General features: G+C 45.3%; 1 protein-coding gene across 1 annotated transcript; it reads left to right on the forward strand.

Annotated features, from left to right (window-relative positions):
- The first annotated feature begins 40 nt into the window (after positions 1-40).
- On the forward strand, positions 41-16,597 carry ZFP57 (ZFP57 zinc finger protein). Its single transcript, XM_055125950.1, is given in 4 exon segments — positions 41-223; positions 10,107-15,380; positions 15,383-15,630; positions 15,632-16,597. Coding segments are annotated over 3 exon segments (1,149 nt in total). The 5' UTR covers positions 41-223; positions 10,107-14,926; the 3' UTR covers positions 16,079-16,597.
- The last annotated feature ends 130 nt before the right edge of the window (positions 16,598-16,727 follow it).

Raw genomic sequence — 16,727 nt, forward strand, 5'->3', positions numbered from 1 at the left:
TGTCGTTCCAATGACGGGGGGCGTGTCCCTGGGAATCGTGCCCACCTTACCCAACGCGCTGGTCTCTGCCGGCCCGGAGCCCACGTTTCCCTTGGGCGGCTGCGCTGTGCTTCCCAGAACCTCGCGGCGGTTGCCGTCCGGAGGCTCGTCACGCCTCGTGGCTCTCGCAGGGAGTCCCTGCGGGGAGCTCGCGTGCTTCGCCGTCCTGGCGGCCCCGCGGGAGGTGAGTTGGGGGCTCACTGGACCCGGAGGGGCAGGGCGAGGGCGGAGGAGGAAGGGACGCTGGGATGGAGTGGGGCCGATGGAGCCCTGGGTTGAGGACACCAGCGCTCCTCGGCTGGGTACCGGCCCCACTTCTGCGTGCAGCCGGCTCGCCTCTCCCTTTGGTGCACTCATCTGTCGTGACACAGAGGCCAGGGAGTCGTACCGGGAGTCAAGTTTGTTAGTTTCCTTTATCTGGAACTCGAAAATCTGGGTAAATCGCCTGGTTCCCTCCCATCCCTTCCACCCACACTCAGCCAGAGCTTGGGTTTAGCTCCGACTCTTTTTTTTGGGGGGGGGGGTCACCTCCTGGCTTTGCACTCAGGAATTACTCCTGGCGGTGCTCAGGGGACCGTATGGGATGCTGGGAATCGAACCGGGTCGGCCGCGTGTAAGGCAAACGCCCTACCCGCCGTGCTATGGCTCCAGCCCCCTAGCTCCGACTTTTAAAAGATCTGAGGTTGCCACTATCTTTTCCTCCAAAGGAGAGAAACTGTTTGCACCTTGAGAAAAGCTTCTGTGTGGCTTTTATCTAAAGAGAATGGGAAGGGGCCCGAAGAGACTTGTACAGCCTCTAGGGCACTTGCTTGCACGTGATCGAACGGGGTTCGATCCTTGGCATTCCATAAGGTCCCCTAGCCCCACCAGGAGTAAACCCTGCGTACCACTGGGTGTGGCCCCGAAACCAGAAATAAATGAGAATGGGAAGACAGTAATGAAATGGTTATAATTAAAGCAGAGGAGAGTGATAAACCTCATAATTTCACTCAACTGTATTTTTTGTCTAAAAAGGGCTGTAGGTGACCAAGCCCCAAGATAAGCCGTTATCCCTGTCTTTGAAAATTGAAGTTGTAATTAACGTCTTTCCCAGCATATTTTTTCAAGTAGAAAAGTATTGAGATGTTTTACATAAGATGAACAATATCCCAGTGCAGTCAAGGAACAGAAGCATCATGGGATATCATGACCATTAAAAAAAAAAACCACTCATGGGGGCTGGAGCGATAGCACAGGGGGTAGGGCGTTTGCCTTGCACGCGGCCAACCCAGGTTCGAATCCCAGCATCCCATATAGTCCCCTGAGCACCGCCAGAGGTAATTCCTGAGTGCAGAGCCAGGAGGCACCCTTGTGCATTGCTGGGTGTGACCCAAAAAGCAAAAAAAAAAAAAAGACACTCATGGGTTATTAAAAAACTGTTGTCAGTATTCAGTATTTAAGCAGAGGCTCCGGCAGCAAAGTTGAGAAATCTATCCTCTGACCTTATGTCCAGACAAATAAAATGCAGTGACAGTCACTAGTAAGACAAAATGTGTATATGTTTTTTTGAGCCTGTATTAAATATACATATTTTTAACTGCTGGTTTACCTCCTCAAGAAAGATTGAGAAATGTTGAGGTGTGTTTTGTGTTTTGTTTTGGGGTTACAACCTGTGTGCTTCTGACTGCATTCCATATGAGGTGCTGGGGGCCAAACAGGTTGTCTGCAGGCAAGTAAAGCACCCTACTCAGTGTACTATCACAACAGTTCTATTTTTCAAATTTTGAAATAATTATACATACTGTGCCTAAAAGGTAAGATCCAATATTTGATATCAGATCCAGTTTTATTCCATAATATAGGTACTTTTAGTTGCATATATAAATTACATTTCTCTTCAATAATCCTTCAGCATCAAAATGTTAAAACTTAGGGACTGAAGAGATAGTACAGCAGTTAAGGTGTTTGCCTCACATTCTATCCTGAGCACGACATATAATCCCCCAGGCACTGCCAGGAGTAAGCCCTGAGAACTCCCAGATGTGACCAACAACCCTCACGCCCTAAAAGCAGTTACATCAACTATAAACCATGATTAATTTCCAAATGAGTTGCAGAAGAGATCTGAAGGAGACAGAAATCACTGTAACATAATGAAGACCAGAAAGACTTTATAAGTCAAATAGGGGGTTGGCATGTGGAGGATATACAATTGCCACTTATCAAGAACTTATAACCACACTCATTAACCCAATTTGTATTTATTCTCCGTAATCCTGAGGCAGACTTTTGTCATAGTATCTCCTGACAGAGACTTATGGGTCTTGAATTACATATCTAGGAATTTAGGATTCAAATTTAGCCCTGTCAGGCTGAATAACCTAATTTTTTTCTTGCTTTTTTTTTCTTGTAGGCTATATTTTCAGATATTTTAGATCTAGCTTTTTTGTTTTACCAGTTTTAATTTTCTTCAGTACCAGAGATTAAACCTAGAGCTCACACAAGAAAGACAGTTTCTACCTTGAGCCACATCCCCTTCAAAGCACATTTCTTAACTATAGAGGGTATGATCACAGGCACAGAGGTGAAATGCGAGGCATCTTCAATGGTTTAAATGTGACCTCATAGTAAACTCAGATTAGACCAATGATTACACATGAAAAGTTGTTAGTTTTCACTTTTCTTGCCATCAGCCTGCCCTTTAAATGATCCCAGAGTAACCACAAATTCCCATTGCTATGGGTCAACTGGGAATTGTCTGATATTGAATTTAGGTTGAAGGGTGATTGGCAGTGTAAGATAAATAAGCAAGGTGGGTGATTAAATCATTTCAGAACAAATTGGCCAGACATGCTGTATATGCTGATAGAAGCAGAGAGGGCCCGGATCAAGAAACTGAAGCAAGAGAATGAACTGATAGCACTGAATTCTAGAGCTATTTTAGAGGACCGAGCAAGCTGGAAGACTAAACTTGGCACAGATGTACTTGAGCAAGGCTCTACAAAGGATCCTCTCTCTTCCTGCACCCAGTTCCCGATACAAGATTCGTCATGGTTCATGTTGAGTCCACAGGAGAAGTATGCTTTATGTTCATTTATATAAAAAGGAAAGATCTGGAACTAGAAACATGGCTCAAATGGCTGAAATATGTCTCATGTACTTTGCAGACGGAAGGCCCAGGTTTGATCCCCAGCACCCAATGGTTCCTCGAATACTGCATTTCTTGGGTAATTCATAAGCACTGAGTTGGGAGCAGACCCAGTGGGTATGGCCCTCAAACCAAAATAAGTGAGAGATCTTCCTTGCTCCATGGTTGGAAACCTGCCTTATGAGCTAGGGTAGAAGGCAGCTGGGATAGAGAAGGGGTCACTAAGTCAATAATGGTTGGAGGTATCACTCAGGATGGCAGATGTGTGCTGAAAGTAGTAAAGGACCAAACATGATGGCCTCTCATTATCCGTATTGCAAACAATAATGCCCATAAGTAGAGAGAGACTAAGAGGGAAATTGTCTGCCATAGAAGCAGGGGGAGAAGCAGGCAGAGGATACTGGGGACATTGGTGATGGTGAATATACACTGGTGGAGGGATGGGTGTTCAATCATTGTATGACTGAAACTCAAACATGAAAGTTTCGTAACTATAGCTCACAGTGATCCAATAGCAATTTTTTTTTTTAAAGTAAGAGATCTTCCTCCTGGTAAAGGAGTATTTGCTCTTCACCATCAGAATGCAGAGGTTTCCCATGGGGTGGCAGGGGGAGGCGTGGTGGTGGAAGTAGCTCTGGTATACTCCTGTCTAGCAGGTTTTCTCTTTCTGAGGGAAACATCCTTAACTTTGAACAAAACGATTTAATTTTTTTAGTATGTAAGTAGGAGTATTCTGTGACTTCCCTCTTTCTTCCCTCCTTTCCTCTTTCCTTCCTTTCTTCTTTCTTTGCGGTGCTCAGGGCTTATTCCTGGTTCAGTGCTCAGTGCTAACTCCTGGAAGGCTCTGAGGACCACATTGGGTGCTAGGGATTGAACTAGGGTTGGCCATGTGCAAAGCAAGTGCTTTACCCCCTGTACTATGGTCTGGCCCCACCTCCCAATTCTAATACAACTTTGCTTTTTTTTATCTTCCAGACTGATTTGGGCTAAATCATCTAAAGACCCTAGAATAGCTGCTGGTCAGCAATCTCCACTGGAGAAAAAAATATTGGTAAATATCTTATATTTTGGAATTAGTAGGAATAGTAACCTTATTTAAAATCTTTCTGTCCAGTGACACTTTCCAATAGTATCCTCACACTCTTGTAGCTATATGCATATGTGCAAAGAGGAGTATTTTGAAAACTCTTAATCCTGTATTTTAAACACATTTGCTATTGGGCTGGGGAGATTTCTCAAAGGGCTGGAGCCAATGATTACATATGGGAGGACTAGGTTCTTTTTAGGTAATTCATGGTCCCTTGAACCTGCTGTGGCTCCCTGACCCCAGGAACCAAAAATTTAATACTTGATGTCACTTACGTGGGTTGATCCTGATACCACACAGTCTCCCAGCACTGCCAAGTCTGTCTTTAGGTCCCAAATACTAATGGGTGTGGTCCCTCAATAATTGCAAAAAAAAACCCCACAAAATTTGATATGATGGTGTGGGTAGAGCAGTCGCCTAGTAAATGCAAATCCAGGTTCATTACACCACACATGGCCCCTAAGCCCCTGAGGTCCCCTAAACACCGAGCCAGGAGAAAGCCCCAGGCAGAGCTGGGTGAGGCCCAAAACAAACAATACCCAAAATCTTGTTATTGATTTTGGTAGTGGGTACTTCAACTTTTGAGAGCATACAGGCCTACCTGGGAGTGATGGGAACAAAGTTATAATTAGACCAGAGTAAATAAAATTTCATGTATCTTTTCTTGGTGTCAGTAAGGGTATAGTGCCTGTTCAAATGTATTCAAGGTAAAAAGACAATCACATTGTCAAATTTTGTACTTAGAATCTAGGTGGTGTGCGTACACCAGCAACAAGACAACTGATAATTCAGAAATACCAAGAGGAGTCTGAAGCACTCTGTAGGGAGCAAGCTCACTCTCTTGACTATTGGCTTGCCAAAGCCGAGTCATGTTATAATAAGAGAAGAGTGGAAATGATGAAAAAACACGAGTCAGGCAATGAAATCAGGAAGAAAGTGGAAGGGAAAGTAACTCATGGCACAGAGACACAAAATCTGTACTGTTTGTTACCTGAGAGAGAGATGAATCACATAGAAAGGCATATACGTCAAGCAGAACAAGCCAGGAAGATGAAGAATAAAACATCTCGACAAATACTGCAACCCCCCAGGGAAATAATAACATTCCCCAAAGTTAAGCCAGAAGAGCATGGCATCCAAAATACACAGACAAGAGAACAGGTAAATGAGAGGAATCAAATGCAAATTAAAGACCACCAAATGCGTATGATTCGAGGGAGAAAACTTGCTGCACAAAAACTCAAGGAAGAAGTCTTCAGCCAAAGACAGAGCCAACCACTTAAGCAAGAGAAGCAGGAAGCAGTAAAGAAAGAGATGAAAGAGTTTGAAAGCATTGTTGCGTATCCACTTTTCCAGCCTTATAGAAGTTTGATTAAGGTGAATATTCTGGTGGAAAAGACTCTAAAGCAAGAAGATAATACAATTACAAGACCATATCAAAGGAAGTTCTTAACTATGCCACCCTTCTTGAGAAGTCGAGTAGAAAAAATGAAAGATCAGTAAAATTTCAATGCTTTTATGATGGAATGTCTATTAAGCAGCCTTTTTTTGCTTAATTTTTTTTAATGTAGGAGTACTGCTATTTATTCAGCCATTGATTGAGCTGATTGAATTGGGCATGAACTCCACATTACTTTTTTTTTTTTATTGAATCACCATGAGATGCAGTTACAAAGCTTTCATGTTCGAGGTTCAGCTGTATAATGATCGAACACCCATCCCTCCACCAGTGCACAGATTCCACCACCACTGTCCCCAGTATATTCCCTCCCCTCGCCCATCACAGTCCTCACCCTGCCTCCATGGCAGGCAACTTCCCCAATAATCTCTCTCTACTTTTGGGCATTATGTTTTGCTCGAATTTTCCCACCACCATTCAAGCTTGCCTGCCAGGGGCAGATGCTAGATCTTTTATTGTCCATTGCTCATTTTGAATATCATGGGTGCTGTGGCCGTGTGCTTCTGGAATCCTATATTGTAAATGGTTGGGTTCCAGAGACATTTCTGTAGGGCACTAATTCATTTTGGGATTCAATTGGGTGTCTCTGGAGGGCTATTGGTGCGCTAAGATGGTGCCCAGAGGCACATTGTGGGTGTGACAGCCAGGCCAATGAGCAGGTGGGGAGCCAAGGAGGGACAGACTGACACTTCTGCCACCATCCGGCCTGGAGATTTAGTTCTGGAACCCGCATACCTGGGCCTTGCTTGTGGAAGTTCTTGGCCGCCGGGATTCACCTGGAGTAGGCAGGGAGACTGCACCTGCTCCATCTGGGATGCCCTGGTGAAATTGGCTAGGTATGGGGCCCAGAGAGATCTCCAGCTCTGTGGTGTCTTCTGGGACTTGCTGCTGTGTCTCTGGCTTTTGATGTATTTCACCCTGTTTACAGGGTGGTGTTGGAGTTGGTTCGTGGGGGTGACTGCCAGTGCTTCCATGTGTATTGGGAAGTGGGGGGGAGATAGCCCACCCCAACTCTATAAAAGCCTGGAGATTTCAGTCACAAAACCCGCATAACCGAATTTTCAGCACATTGTATCTTGGTGAGGTCCATCCTGAGATGGTGGAGTCAGGTAGGGGGTATGGCAGTGATTTTAGATCGTGGAAGCAAGTGGCTGCTGGGGCTCTGCCTGGGCAGGCACAGGCCAACCTGCCCACCTCCGATTTACCCCAGTCTGTTCAGCCATGGGTCTGAGATTAACTGTGGCTTTTGATCTCTTTCGAGATTTATCTATGGGTCTCTGAAATAAGGCCAATAAATGAGCTTGTATAGCTGAGCCAGAGGTGGTTTGTGGGCATGGCTCCCACATACCTAACTTTTGGCTGTTTAATTTCCTTGGTAAATTTGGTCCCAAGTTATTGGGGTCTGGCCAAAGGCACAGCGGCAATTTGGAGGTATCAGGAAGCCTGAAGGCACCATCAGGCTGCTGATGCACTCACCCTGCAGGTACAGAATGACCTGTTGGCGGCACCGTACCCCCTAAGCAGTCTTTAAAATGCTAACTCTCTTGCCTTGTACGCGGCCGGCCCAGGTTCGATTCCCAGCATCCCATATGGTTCCCTGAGCACTGCCAGGGGTGATTCCTGAGTGCAGAGCCAGGTATAACCCAAAAAGCAAAAAAAAAACAAACAAAAAAAAACAAATAAAAACAAATGCTAACTCTTACCTCACTCAAGACTATAATATTTTCATTTTTTCAGATAAATACCTGGTGTCAAAGTTCTGGATATGAAATTAGCCTAGCTACTTTTATTTGCCTTGTGATAGTTCAGGTTGTTTATTCTCTTTTATGTTCAGTTTCCTATATAAGGTGAAAATGTTCAATTTCTTTTATAAGGTGAAATGCTACTTTGTAGCATTTTAGAAAGATGATAATTTTTGAAGTCTTAGATATTTTATATATTAGATCCACCCCCCCATCCCTTTGGAAAGCCTGGATTGGACAATTATGATGAATAAGAAATTGTTCTAGTCAGCTTTTTTCATATTTCTTACTCCCAACCCTCAAAATTCTGCCCTCTCTTAGCAGGAGGAGATCTTAGTCTTAGAAGAGTTTCTCCGGAAGGAAGGGCTTTACATGTGTTGATTGTGCTATGTCACCTCTGTATAGTTGTTACCCCAACCCTTGGTGGTTGGGCTCTTGACTAAGGCTGCGAGAGACTGTGCCTGGGGAGACTAGCATAGGGACAGTAGGAGACGGGAATGAGGGCAAGGGGAAACTGGAAGGGGGCGCACAGTGAGACTGGGACAGGCACATGGGGAGAATGGAATAAATGGCGGGACAAAGATTAGAATATACGGCAACTGATCACCAACCAGCTTGGCAGCCCTGTTCCCTTCTTCGTGCATCTGTTGGCAGTGGCTGCAGGTCGGGGTAGGAAAGTGGCTCATGGCCACCTAACGCAGGTGGCTTAGAGATCCCACAAATATTTACTGAAATATACAAGTCAATATAGAATTTACCAGGAGAAATTATTTGGGTATATAAAGTGGCTCTAGTATTCGAGTGTTCCACATACAGAAAAACATGAATTGACTATGGACAAAAGGGTGGCACACACACACACATAGATGCACGCACATAGACAGTTGGTTGATTGATACATGAAAAATTGGTCAAGAAAGCGCTTTTGTTTGTATAAAAGCCGGCAAACTATATTATGGCCAAGTCACTGTCATTGGAATTCCAATTTCTAGGAAAACACTGATTTTACTGGGTTTAAAACCCTCACAAACGTTACCATTTTCAGCTTTCTAGTGAGAGGCTGGTAGCATTTCAGTAAACCCAGTGTTTGAAATTATTTCTGCTACTGCGTTCTCAAGATGTCATGGAACTCAGACTGGAGCAAGAAATTGCTCTTTGCAGAAAAGGATAAAATCAATACTAGATTCGACCCAGGCTTCCAGGTCTGTTGCCTTCCCTCGCAGAAAAGAATTTCAGTAAAAGATGACTAGTGAAGTAAGAAAAGTTTATTTGAGAAATGAAGGGAGAGAATTTAATGCTGAAGAGAGACAGCTTAGGGGCTGGAGCGATAGCACAGTGGGTAGGGTGTTTGCCTTGCACGCAGCCTACCGGGTTTGATTCCCAGCATCCTGTATGGTCCCCCGAGCATGGCCAGAATGCATGCATCCCGAGCATGCACTCAGAAGTAATTCCTGAGTGCAAAGCCAGGAGTAACCCCTGAGCATCGCCAAGTGTGACCCAAAAGCAAGAGAGAGAGAGAGAGATTCACAGGTCTCTGTTCATTTGCAATTCCCAGGTTCTTCAATATTTTCAAGAATGAAGATATCATATAATTAAGCTGCTCAGACTCAGAGTTGAAAAGTAGAAAAGTTTATTGGAAAATAGAAAATAAAAGTAGCTCCCCAAAAAGGAACTCCCCAAGTGGGGAGGAACTTAGTATAGGACTAAGTTAACTCTGGCTCTTTTGTGAGATTTTTATAGGAAAACCAGGCCTTTGTGGTACAGAATGCAGGGAATCTAGAAGGAGGATGGGTGGTTTGTCTTCCTGGTCACTTGCCCTGGGTACTGTTCATTATCTTAGCCTTTGACTCCTAGCTCGGGGACAGAAGGAACTGGTTCTGGGGAACTCCAGGAATGTCAAAAATAAGGCCTTGGGGATGGGGTGTGGTTGGTCGATGGGACTGCTGGCAAGGGGGAGCTGTGGGCTCCCCTTTTGTTGGCAAAGGGAAACTCCTCTTTCAGTATCCCAAATTGGGCTTGAGAAATAGTAACAGCGGGCAGGGTGTTTACCTTGCATGTGGTTGACATGGGTTCAATTTCCAGCACCACATATGGTTCCTTGAGTCCCACCAGGAGTGATCCCTGAGCACAGAGCCAGGGGTAAACCTTGAGCACTGCTGGGTATGGCCCCAAAACCAAGAAAAAAGAGAAATGGTGGTTTGAGGTGGAACCAGCAATTAACAAGTTTGCAGAATGGGTGAGCTAATAGGGGTGAAAGGGTTCCCACCCTCCGCGCTGTAACCACTGTTGGGAGATGTGGGAAGTTGAGCTACACCTGTGTCTGTGCTCAGGCATGGCTTGGGATCGAACCCGGATTCAACGCATGCAAGGAACCTTTGCCCGCTGTCCTTGCGGGGTCATGCACCTGGAGAAGCTGAGAGCTTGCGGATCGGATCGGAGTGGGCGAAAACAGGCGGAGCAGGCCAAGCCTGGGCGGGCCGGCCTGGACCTGGAGCGCACTGTCTCGGCGCTGGGAGGGTCGCTGGGAGGGGAGCGGGTGCGTGGGAGCGGGGAGTACTGCTGCCCACACCCCTGTGCTTGCCGAGCGGCCGGAGTTAGTTGAGGTCGCTAGCCCGTGATGATCCGGTACTACTCTGCCCCTGGCCACGATAGGAGAGGGAGTGTGCCGTCTGTCTTAGAGGAGATTCCTCCGTTCCAACCTTCCAAGAAGCCCTCCCCCGACCAAGGAGCGCCGCCCACTCCGGCCACGGCCACGCCAAGCACCCGAGAAAAGACTCCTAGCGCAAGGACAAAGGCTCAGTGTCAGGAATGAAGTCCCGGAGCCACGGGCACAGGCAGTGCCGTCCCAGCCCGCCGGGCCATTGTGAGTACACGGCGCATGCAGAGGGTGCTCACGCACCTGCAGAACTGGCCTGGCTCCTTGGCTCCCGCAGTGGAGTGGGGGTGGGGCTGGGGCTGGTCTACCTGGGAGCGCCTTTGTGCCTGACCAGAGAGAGAGCTTAAAAGACTGGAGCTCGCCGGAAGGCTTGGCGAGGGCTGAGCTGGTGAAGTCTTGCAGGTAGGTCGAGGATTTCCATCATCCTCAAGTGTTGCTGTGTGTGGATGGGCCTGGAGCGATAGCACAGCGGGGAGGGCGTTTGTCTTGCACACGGCCGACCTGGGTTCGATTCCCAGCATCCCATATGGTCCCCCGAGCACCGCCAGGAGTGATTCCTGAGTGCATGAGCCAGGAGTAACCCTTGTGCATGGCCAGGTGTGACCCAAAAAAATCCCACCCCCCCAAAAACAAAGAGTTGCTGTGGGAATTGGATTTGCATTTAGAGAGACAGGATGTACTCAAAGGATGGACGACGGTGACACATTCCCACAGATTTACATTTGAAGAGTGGGGACATTTTTGGGAGCAGATAGGCCCCAGCACCTAAGTCTGACTTCATTTCATTTGTTCTCAATCATCAGATGGTTGAATAGTACTGAAAGAAAGTGGGAGAGGGCGGGAAGGACCGCAGATCTTAGGAATTTACCTTTCCTTCCAACTTTCCTTTAGCCATCCAGGTAGCTCAGATGCCCCCTTTATCCTTGTATTTTTCAATTCTACCACTGTACATAAAAGTGAAAGAAAAAATCAACAGGTTTTATGTCTTTATTTTTATTCCACCTCAATAGTGAGTTGCTGTGAGCTGGAAGAGGCTGGAGTTCAGACATCCTTGGAATTGCCAGGAGGGGCAGACAGATAATGTTGAGCTCATCCTGAACACAATAAATGTTTGCTGTTTGAATGTTACTGTATTCTTTACAAGGATCTTTATTTCTTTTTTTTTTTCATCTCTGTATATTTCTTTAAAAATATACAAAATTATATTATTTTGGGGGACCCAGTTAGAATTTCAGAAAATGTCTTCTTTAATGACATTTTGCCATAAAGCCAAAACAAAGTGAAGAGATTAATACAAGATGGTGTGTCACAAATTTGGATTGGTTATCTCAAGCACAGGCATTTTCCTGAGAATACTATACTTCTCAATTGTGTTTTCAGTAGTATGGAGTCTAGGGTTTATTTTATTTTTTTGGTTTTGGGCTACATACTCAGGGCTTATTCCTGGCTCTACACTCAGGAATCAATCCTGGCAGAGCTTTGGGGGACCATATGAGGTTCTAGGAATTGAACCATAGGTCAGCTTGCATGTAAGGCAAGTGCCTTAACCCCTATACTGTCTTTCTGGCCCCAGAAACTAGTGTTTAAGCAAAAAAGTGCTGTAACCTTTAGCAAGTTACTTAGCATTTCTTTATTCTAGGTTCCTGAAAAGGGGCTAGCAACTTATGTATTTGCTTATGCAGTTCTTTGGGCTTAAACTCAGAGCTTCCTCAGGCCAGTTAATTTTTACCTTACAGGACAGTGCTTAGAGGATTTAATTGCATTAAATAGAAATTTAGTAATTTGGACTTTCCTGACCAAGTATGGGAGAGTTTGGGGGCCTTGCCTGGCACTCCCCTGAGGTTGCTGCAGCTGTGTTGGGGGGGGGGGGGGTGCAGTGCTAGGATGCCAGTGAGCAAACCAGGCCTTCAGCAGCCCTTCCCTGCTGGATAATGTTTTATTTCTTTGATTTTCAGTTTCTAGAGTTGGCACTATCAGTGACTGGAAGCATGAGGAAATAAAGCTGACATCTCCATGGCCCCAGTCTCGGACTGCCGGACGGACAGCAACAACTGAGCCACGAGGGACCAGTTTCTGAGCTTTAGCCTCAGCTCTGAGGGAACCAACATTGTCTATTATAGAAAGAGGAAAATGTGGACAGTGGAACAATCAAAGAAGACAGCCCTTTGGAGGAGATATGTTTGTCACAGAAAATCGAGTCAAACCTTGGGGCCTCTCCATCTGCCCTGTTACTGGGAGGTAGCTAGTCCTACGAAGGAATCCAGTCAGCCCTAAAGAACAGGCCAGGGATGAAGGAATAGAGAGACATCATGAAAAAGAAGGTATCTGGCCAACTGAAACTGACCGAATCTGTGCAGAAGCTACTCCAAGTGGATAAGGTGGCCCTGCAGAAAGCCCAAGAGAGAGATTGCTGGTGGAAAGCATGGATAAAAGTGAGGCGACTAATCTAGAAAGATGGAGGGACCAGGCCCTGTAGCCTAGGAACACTTTCATCATTATCTTATCTACTGGTAAATGGATTCTCTCAACAATATCCAAGAATAGGGGCGGCAACGTCTTTCAATTTCTACCCACCTTATATCTCCATGGATTATTTCCTAATATTAGTTAGAGTGGCAGGCTATCCTCCCCGACCCATCCATTTTTCTTTCCTCCTCTCCATCTTCCTTTAACCAGTTGATGGCTTTGTGTCTGTGTTTTAATATTTCTCTCATCTTAGGTTTGCCTTTTTTCTTAACTTTTTTTCTCAATTTTTTTTGGGAAGTCATGCCTTGCAATGCACAGGGGTTAACTCCTGGCTCTGCACTCAGGAATAACTCCTGGCAGTGCTCGGGATGCTGGGAATCGAACCCAGGTCGGCCGTGTGCAAGGCAAATGCCCTACCTGGAGTATGCTATATCACTCCAGCCCCTCAAGTTTTCTGAATCTTGAGATTGGGTGTCTGTCAACTGTATGTGTACAGACTACCTGAATCCCTCCTGCTCTTCCAAAGGCCCATCATCTATAGGATGTGGTAGTGGATTTCACACAGGAAGGGTGGAACTGACTAGATGCCAATCAGAGGGTCCTTTACTGGGAAGTCATGTCCGAGACCTTCAAACACCTGATGTTTTTAGGTAAGAGACTGGGTTTCCTCCAGCAAGCCCCTTGTCCCAGGATCCCGGGATATTTGGTTTATCTAGGCAGATAGATCAGCTCATAATGAGATTCATAGATCATTAGTTCTGCACTTTCCAGGTGTAAAGTATATGGGATACAAATGAAATGAAAGCTTGCATGAGGGCAGAGATAACATTTGCAACATAACTGTGTTCTCAAAATATGCAGATCTGCCTATTCAAACTATTTTTTAAATCCTACTATGCACTTTAGTAGGAGTTGACTTTTTGGGTGTCTCCCTACATCTGTGTGTGTGTGTGTGTGTGTGTGTGTGTGTATGTGTGTGTGTGTGTTTGGGGGAGAGGGAGGTTGCATGTTTTGGGCCATACCTGGACATGCTCAAGGGTTATTCCTGGCGCTGTACTCAGGAATAACTCCTGATGATACTTGGAGGACTGTATGGGATACCAGGGATTGAACCCATGTTGGCTGTGTGCAGCATAAGCTCCCTACCTGCTGTACCATCTCTCCATCACTCAGCACACTTATCTTAAACCAAGAATAGAATATAAAGGGGACAAATATAGAACCTCAATTCTGTTGCCTTCTTACTCCCAGTCAGTTTTTTTCTGTCTAATCTAGGTCTGATCACCAAACTTGAACTAGAAAAGAAACAATGGTATGCAGATTTCTAGCACCAAAATAGAGACCTCCTATTACGTAAGGACTACAGTAAAGAAGAAAATGAGAGAAGCCTAGGATTCATCTAATGGGAGGGATGAAACATTCCTTAAGAGGATTGGGCCTCTGTATATCCTTTCCTGACCTATATCCTTCCAACCCTGTTAGATCCATATGGAGTTTAAAATAATCTGCTTAGGGGGCCGGAGAGATAGCACAGTGGGTAGGGCGTTTGCCTTGCATGTGGCCGACCTGGGTTCGATCCCCAGCATCCCATATGGTCCCCCAAGCACCGCCAGGAGTAATTCCTGAGTGCAAAGCCAGGAGTAACCCCTGAGCATCGCTGGGTGTGACCCAAAAAGCAAAAAAAAAAATCTGCTTAGATTTTTTTTAACTTCAGGAAGATGATTAATTCATACAAGATAGTGAACATTTTCATTTTTAAGAATTGATAGATTACATGTAGATTCCTTATGCTAGTGATACCACTTTTATTTAAAAGTCCTTTTGGGGTTGGAGAGAGAGTACAATGGGTAGGGCACTTGCCTTTCATGATGAATCCCCCACGCACTGACAGGATAATTCCTGAGTGTAGAGCCAGGAGTAACCCCTGAGCATCACAGGGTGTGTCCCCCAAAATTTAAGGCCAGACTTAATATGCCTCCTAGTTTTCCAGGATCATCTTTATCTATGCTTTTTATGCTAGCTTGCTTACTAGTAGTACCATCTTCGATTTAAACATCCCAATTTGCCTGCTACATTATGAGGTCTCCTACAGGTGACACACTCATCTGCAGGAGGGTGAGCAATATTGAAATGAGATGAAATGGATATTAGAAATGCAATTATAGGTTAAAATACTGGTTTCTGATATTTTTGAAAAAAATCCAGTTAAAGTTGTAATGGCATCTAATTAGGAAATCCTGAAGTTTAGTTTTATCTCTAATCTATGAGGTCAAAAAAGTAAGGGTGAATGTGTTGGGTGGGAAAATGTAGCTGAAAGAAGGGAAGTAGTTTAGACTGAATTGGGGAATTTATGTTGGGGTTTTCATGGGAAGTCCTGTGTTATTCTTTATTCACTATAGGAGGTGAGAAGGAGGGATTTAAAGATCAGAGTTGGGATCTGAGAAAGGAGAATAGTATTATGGGTGGCAAAGTCTCCCTTATTTGCAGATACACAGGCCCATCTTCTGCTCCACCTGGATCTGTAGACAGGACCACAGTGTTCTTAGCATCCGGTGTTGGGCCACCCTTTACCTGCCACACCTGTGGCAGGTCTTTTAGCAAAAGCTCCAACTGCAGTTGTCACCAGCCTGTTCACAGTCCAAAACAGATTAACAGCTGCAGTATGTGTGGGAAGTCATTTCGAAACCCCAAGGCCCTCCACTACCATAGACATATGCACCTTGGGGAAAAGCCCTTCCATTGCACACTTGATGATAAGACCTACTATGATACTTCAGGACTGAGTCATCACCATTGTGTCCATACTGGCCCCATTCATGCCCCTTCTGTGAGAAGAGATTCCGTGACCAGTCTGAGTTCAGATGCTACCAGAAGATACACCCAAGCCAGGAGCTAGTGACTGGGAGTCAGAAGCATATGGTAAGGATTCCAAGCACCAAAACTGAATTTTGTTTGGTAGCAAATGTCTGTCCGTGGGCTTGCATCTGGAAATCAGTGACCCAGTACCTAGATCCTGTATTTAGAACCAAGAGCCCTATGAATCAGACCCAATCTTCCTGTTGGTAGGAACCAGATATTAGTAGCCAAAAACCTGGTAACCACTTTGGAAACTCAGGCAACAATTAATACAACCTCAAAACATGTGACCAAGAGTCAGGAACGCAGCATTAGAGCCCTCTGCTGTGATACCAGCTCTAACTTTCACTCAGAGAAGATTCTAAGACTCAAGCTTTACTCTTGCCTTCATTGTCCCTTGACTTTTAACAAGAAAGCTAGCTTTTCCAGCCTCCAGAAGGTCCACCTCACAGAGAAGTCCTCCAGCTGCTTCCATTGGAGCAAATCCTTTAGCTCATTCTTTGGTCTGGTCAGGCACCAACAGACTCACTGGAAACAGAAGATCTACTACTGCTGCCCTATCTGTGACATCTGCTTTGGGGAGAAAGAGAGCCTTATGAGTCACTGGGAGAGTTACAAAGGCAGGGACAATCTCAATAAGTGCTAGACAATCCTGGCTCAGAGGCTTGGCTTCCCTGTGGCAGAGAAGGAAATGGATTTTCTAAGATCCTTACCCCCCAAAGAGGAGAAGACTGAGGAAGTGTTTAGAGGAAAGAAATCAAGGGAGGAGGAAAGGTCGTGAAACACAAATAACATAAGTCAATGGCTTTTTGAGAATACCCAGGTAAGTATGAAGATGGGAGGAAAAGGATGAGGGAAAGAACATCTTGTATAGAACCTATCTGACTAAGAAGTAGAAGGAAAGCATTCTAAAACAGGAGTTATCCCACTTTCTCATCCCTCCCTCTCATTCTTCCTGAGACAGATTGGTGAGAGTTTGGGCCAGTATTCTACAGGTTTCTCCCTAACTCTGCAGCTAACTCTTTAAGGTTTTGGACGTTGTTCCTTTCCTTTCACTATCATACCTCAGTATTGCCTATCCTGACTGAGGTCTTGAAAGAAACTACACCATTGAAAAGTTGGCATGCAAAACTTTGTTACAGGAAGGTTTCTGGTCTTTGTTACTTTTCAGGACAGGTGTCTGATGAAGGATATCACTTGGCCATCAGAGCCTGAGAACATTTTCACGTGAAGATTTGGAAAAGAGTGGAAAGATGTGGGGAGAAAGGAGCCAGGGAAAAGGGTAAGAAAAGGTA

The sequence above is a fragment of the Sorex araneus genome, chromosome 2, assembly GCF_027595985.1.
Source record: "Sorex araneus isolate mSorAra2 chromosome 2, mSorAra2.pri, whole genome shotgun sequence".
Classification (NCBI taxonomy): domain Eukaryota; kingdom Metazoa; phylum Chordata; class Mammalia; order Eulipotyphla; family Soricidae; genus Sorex; species Sorex araneus.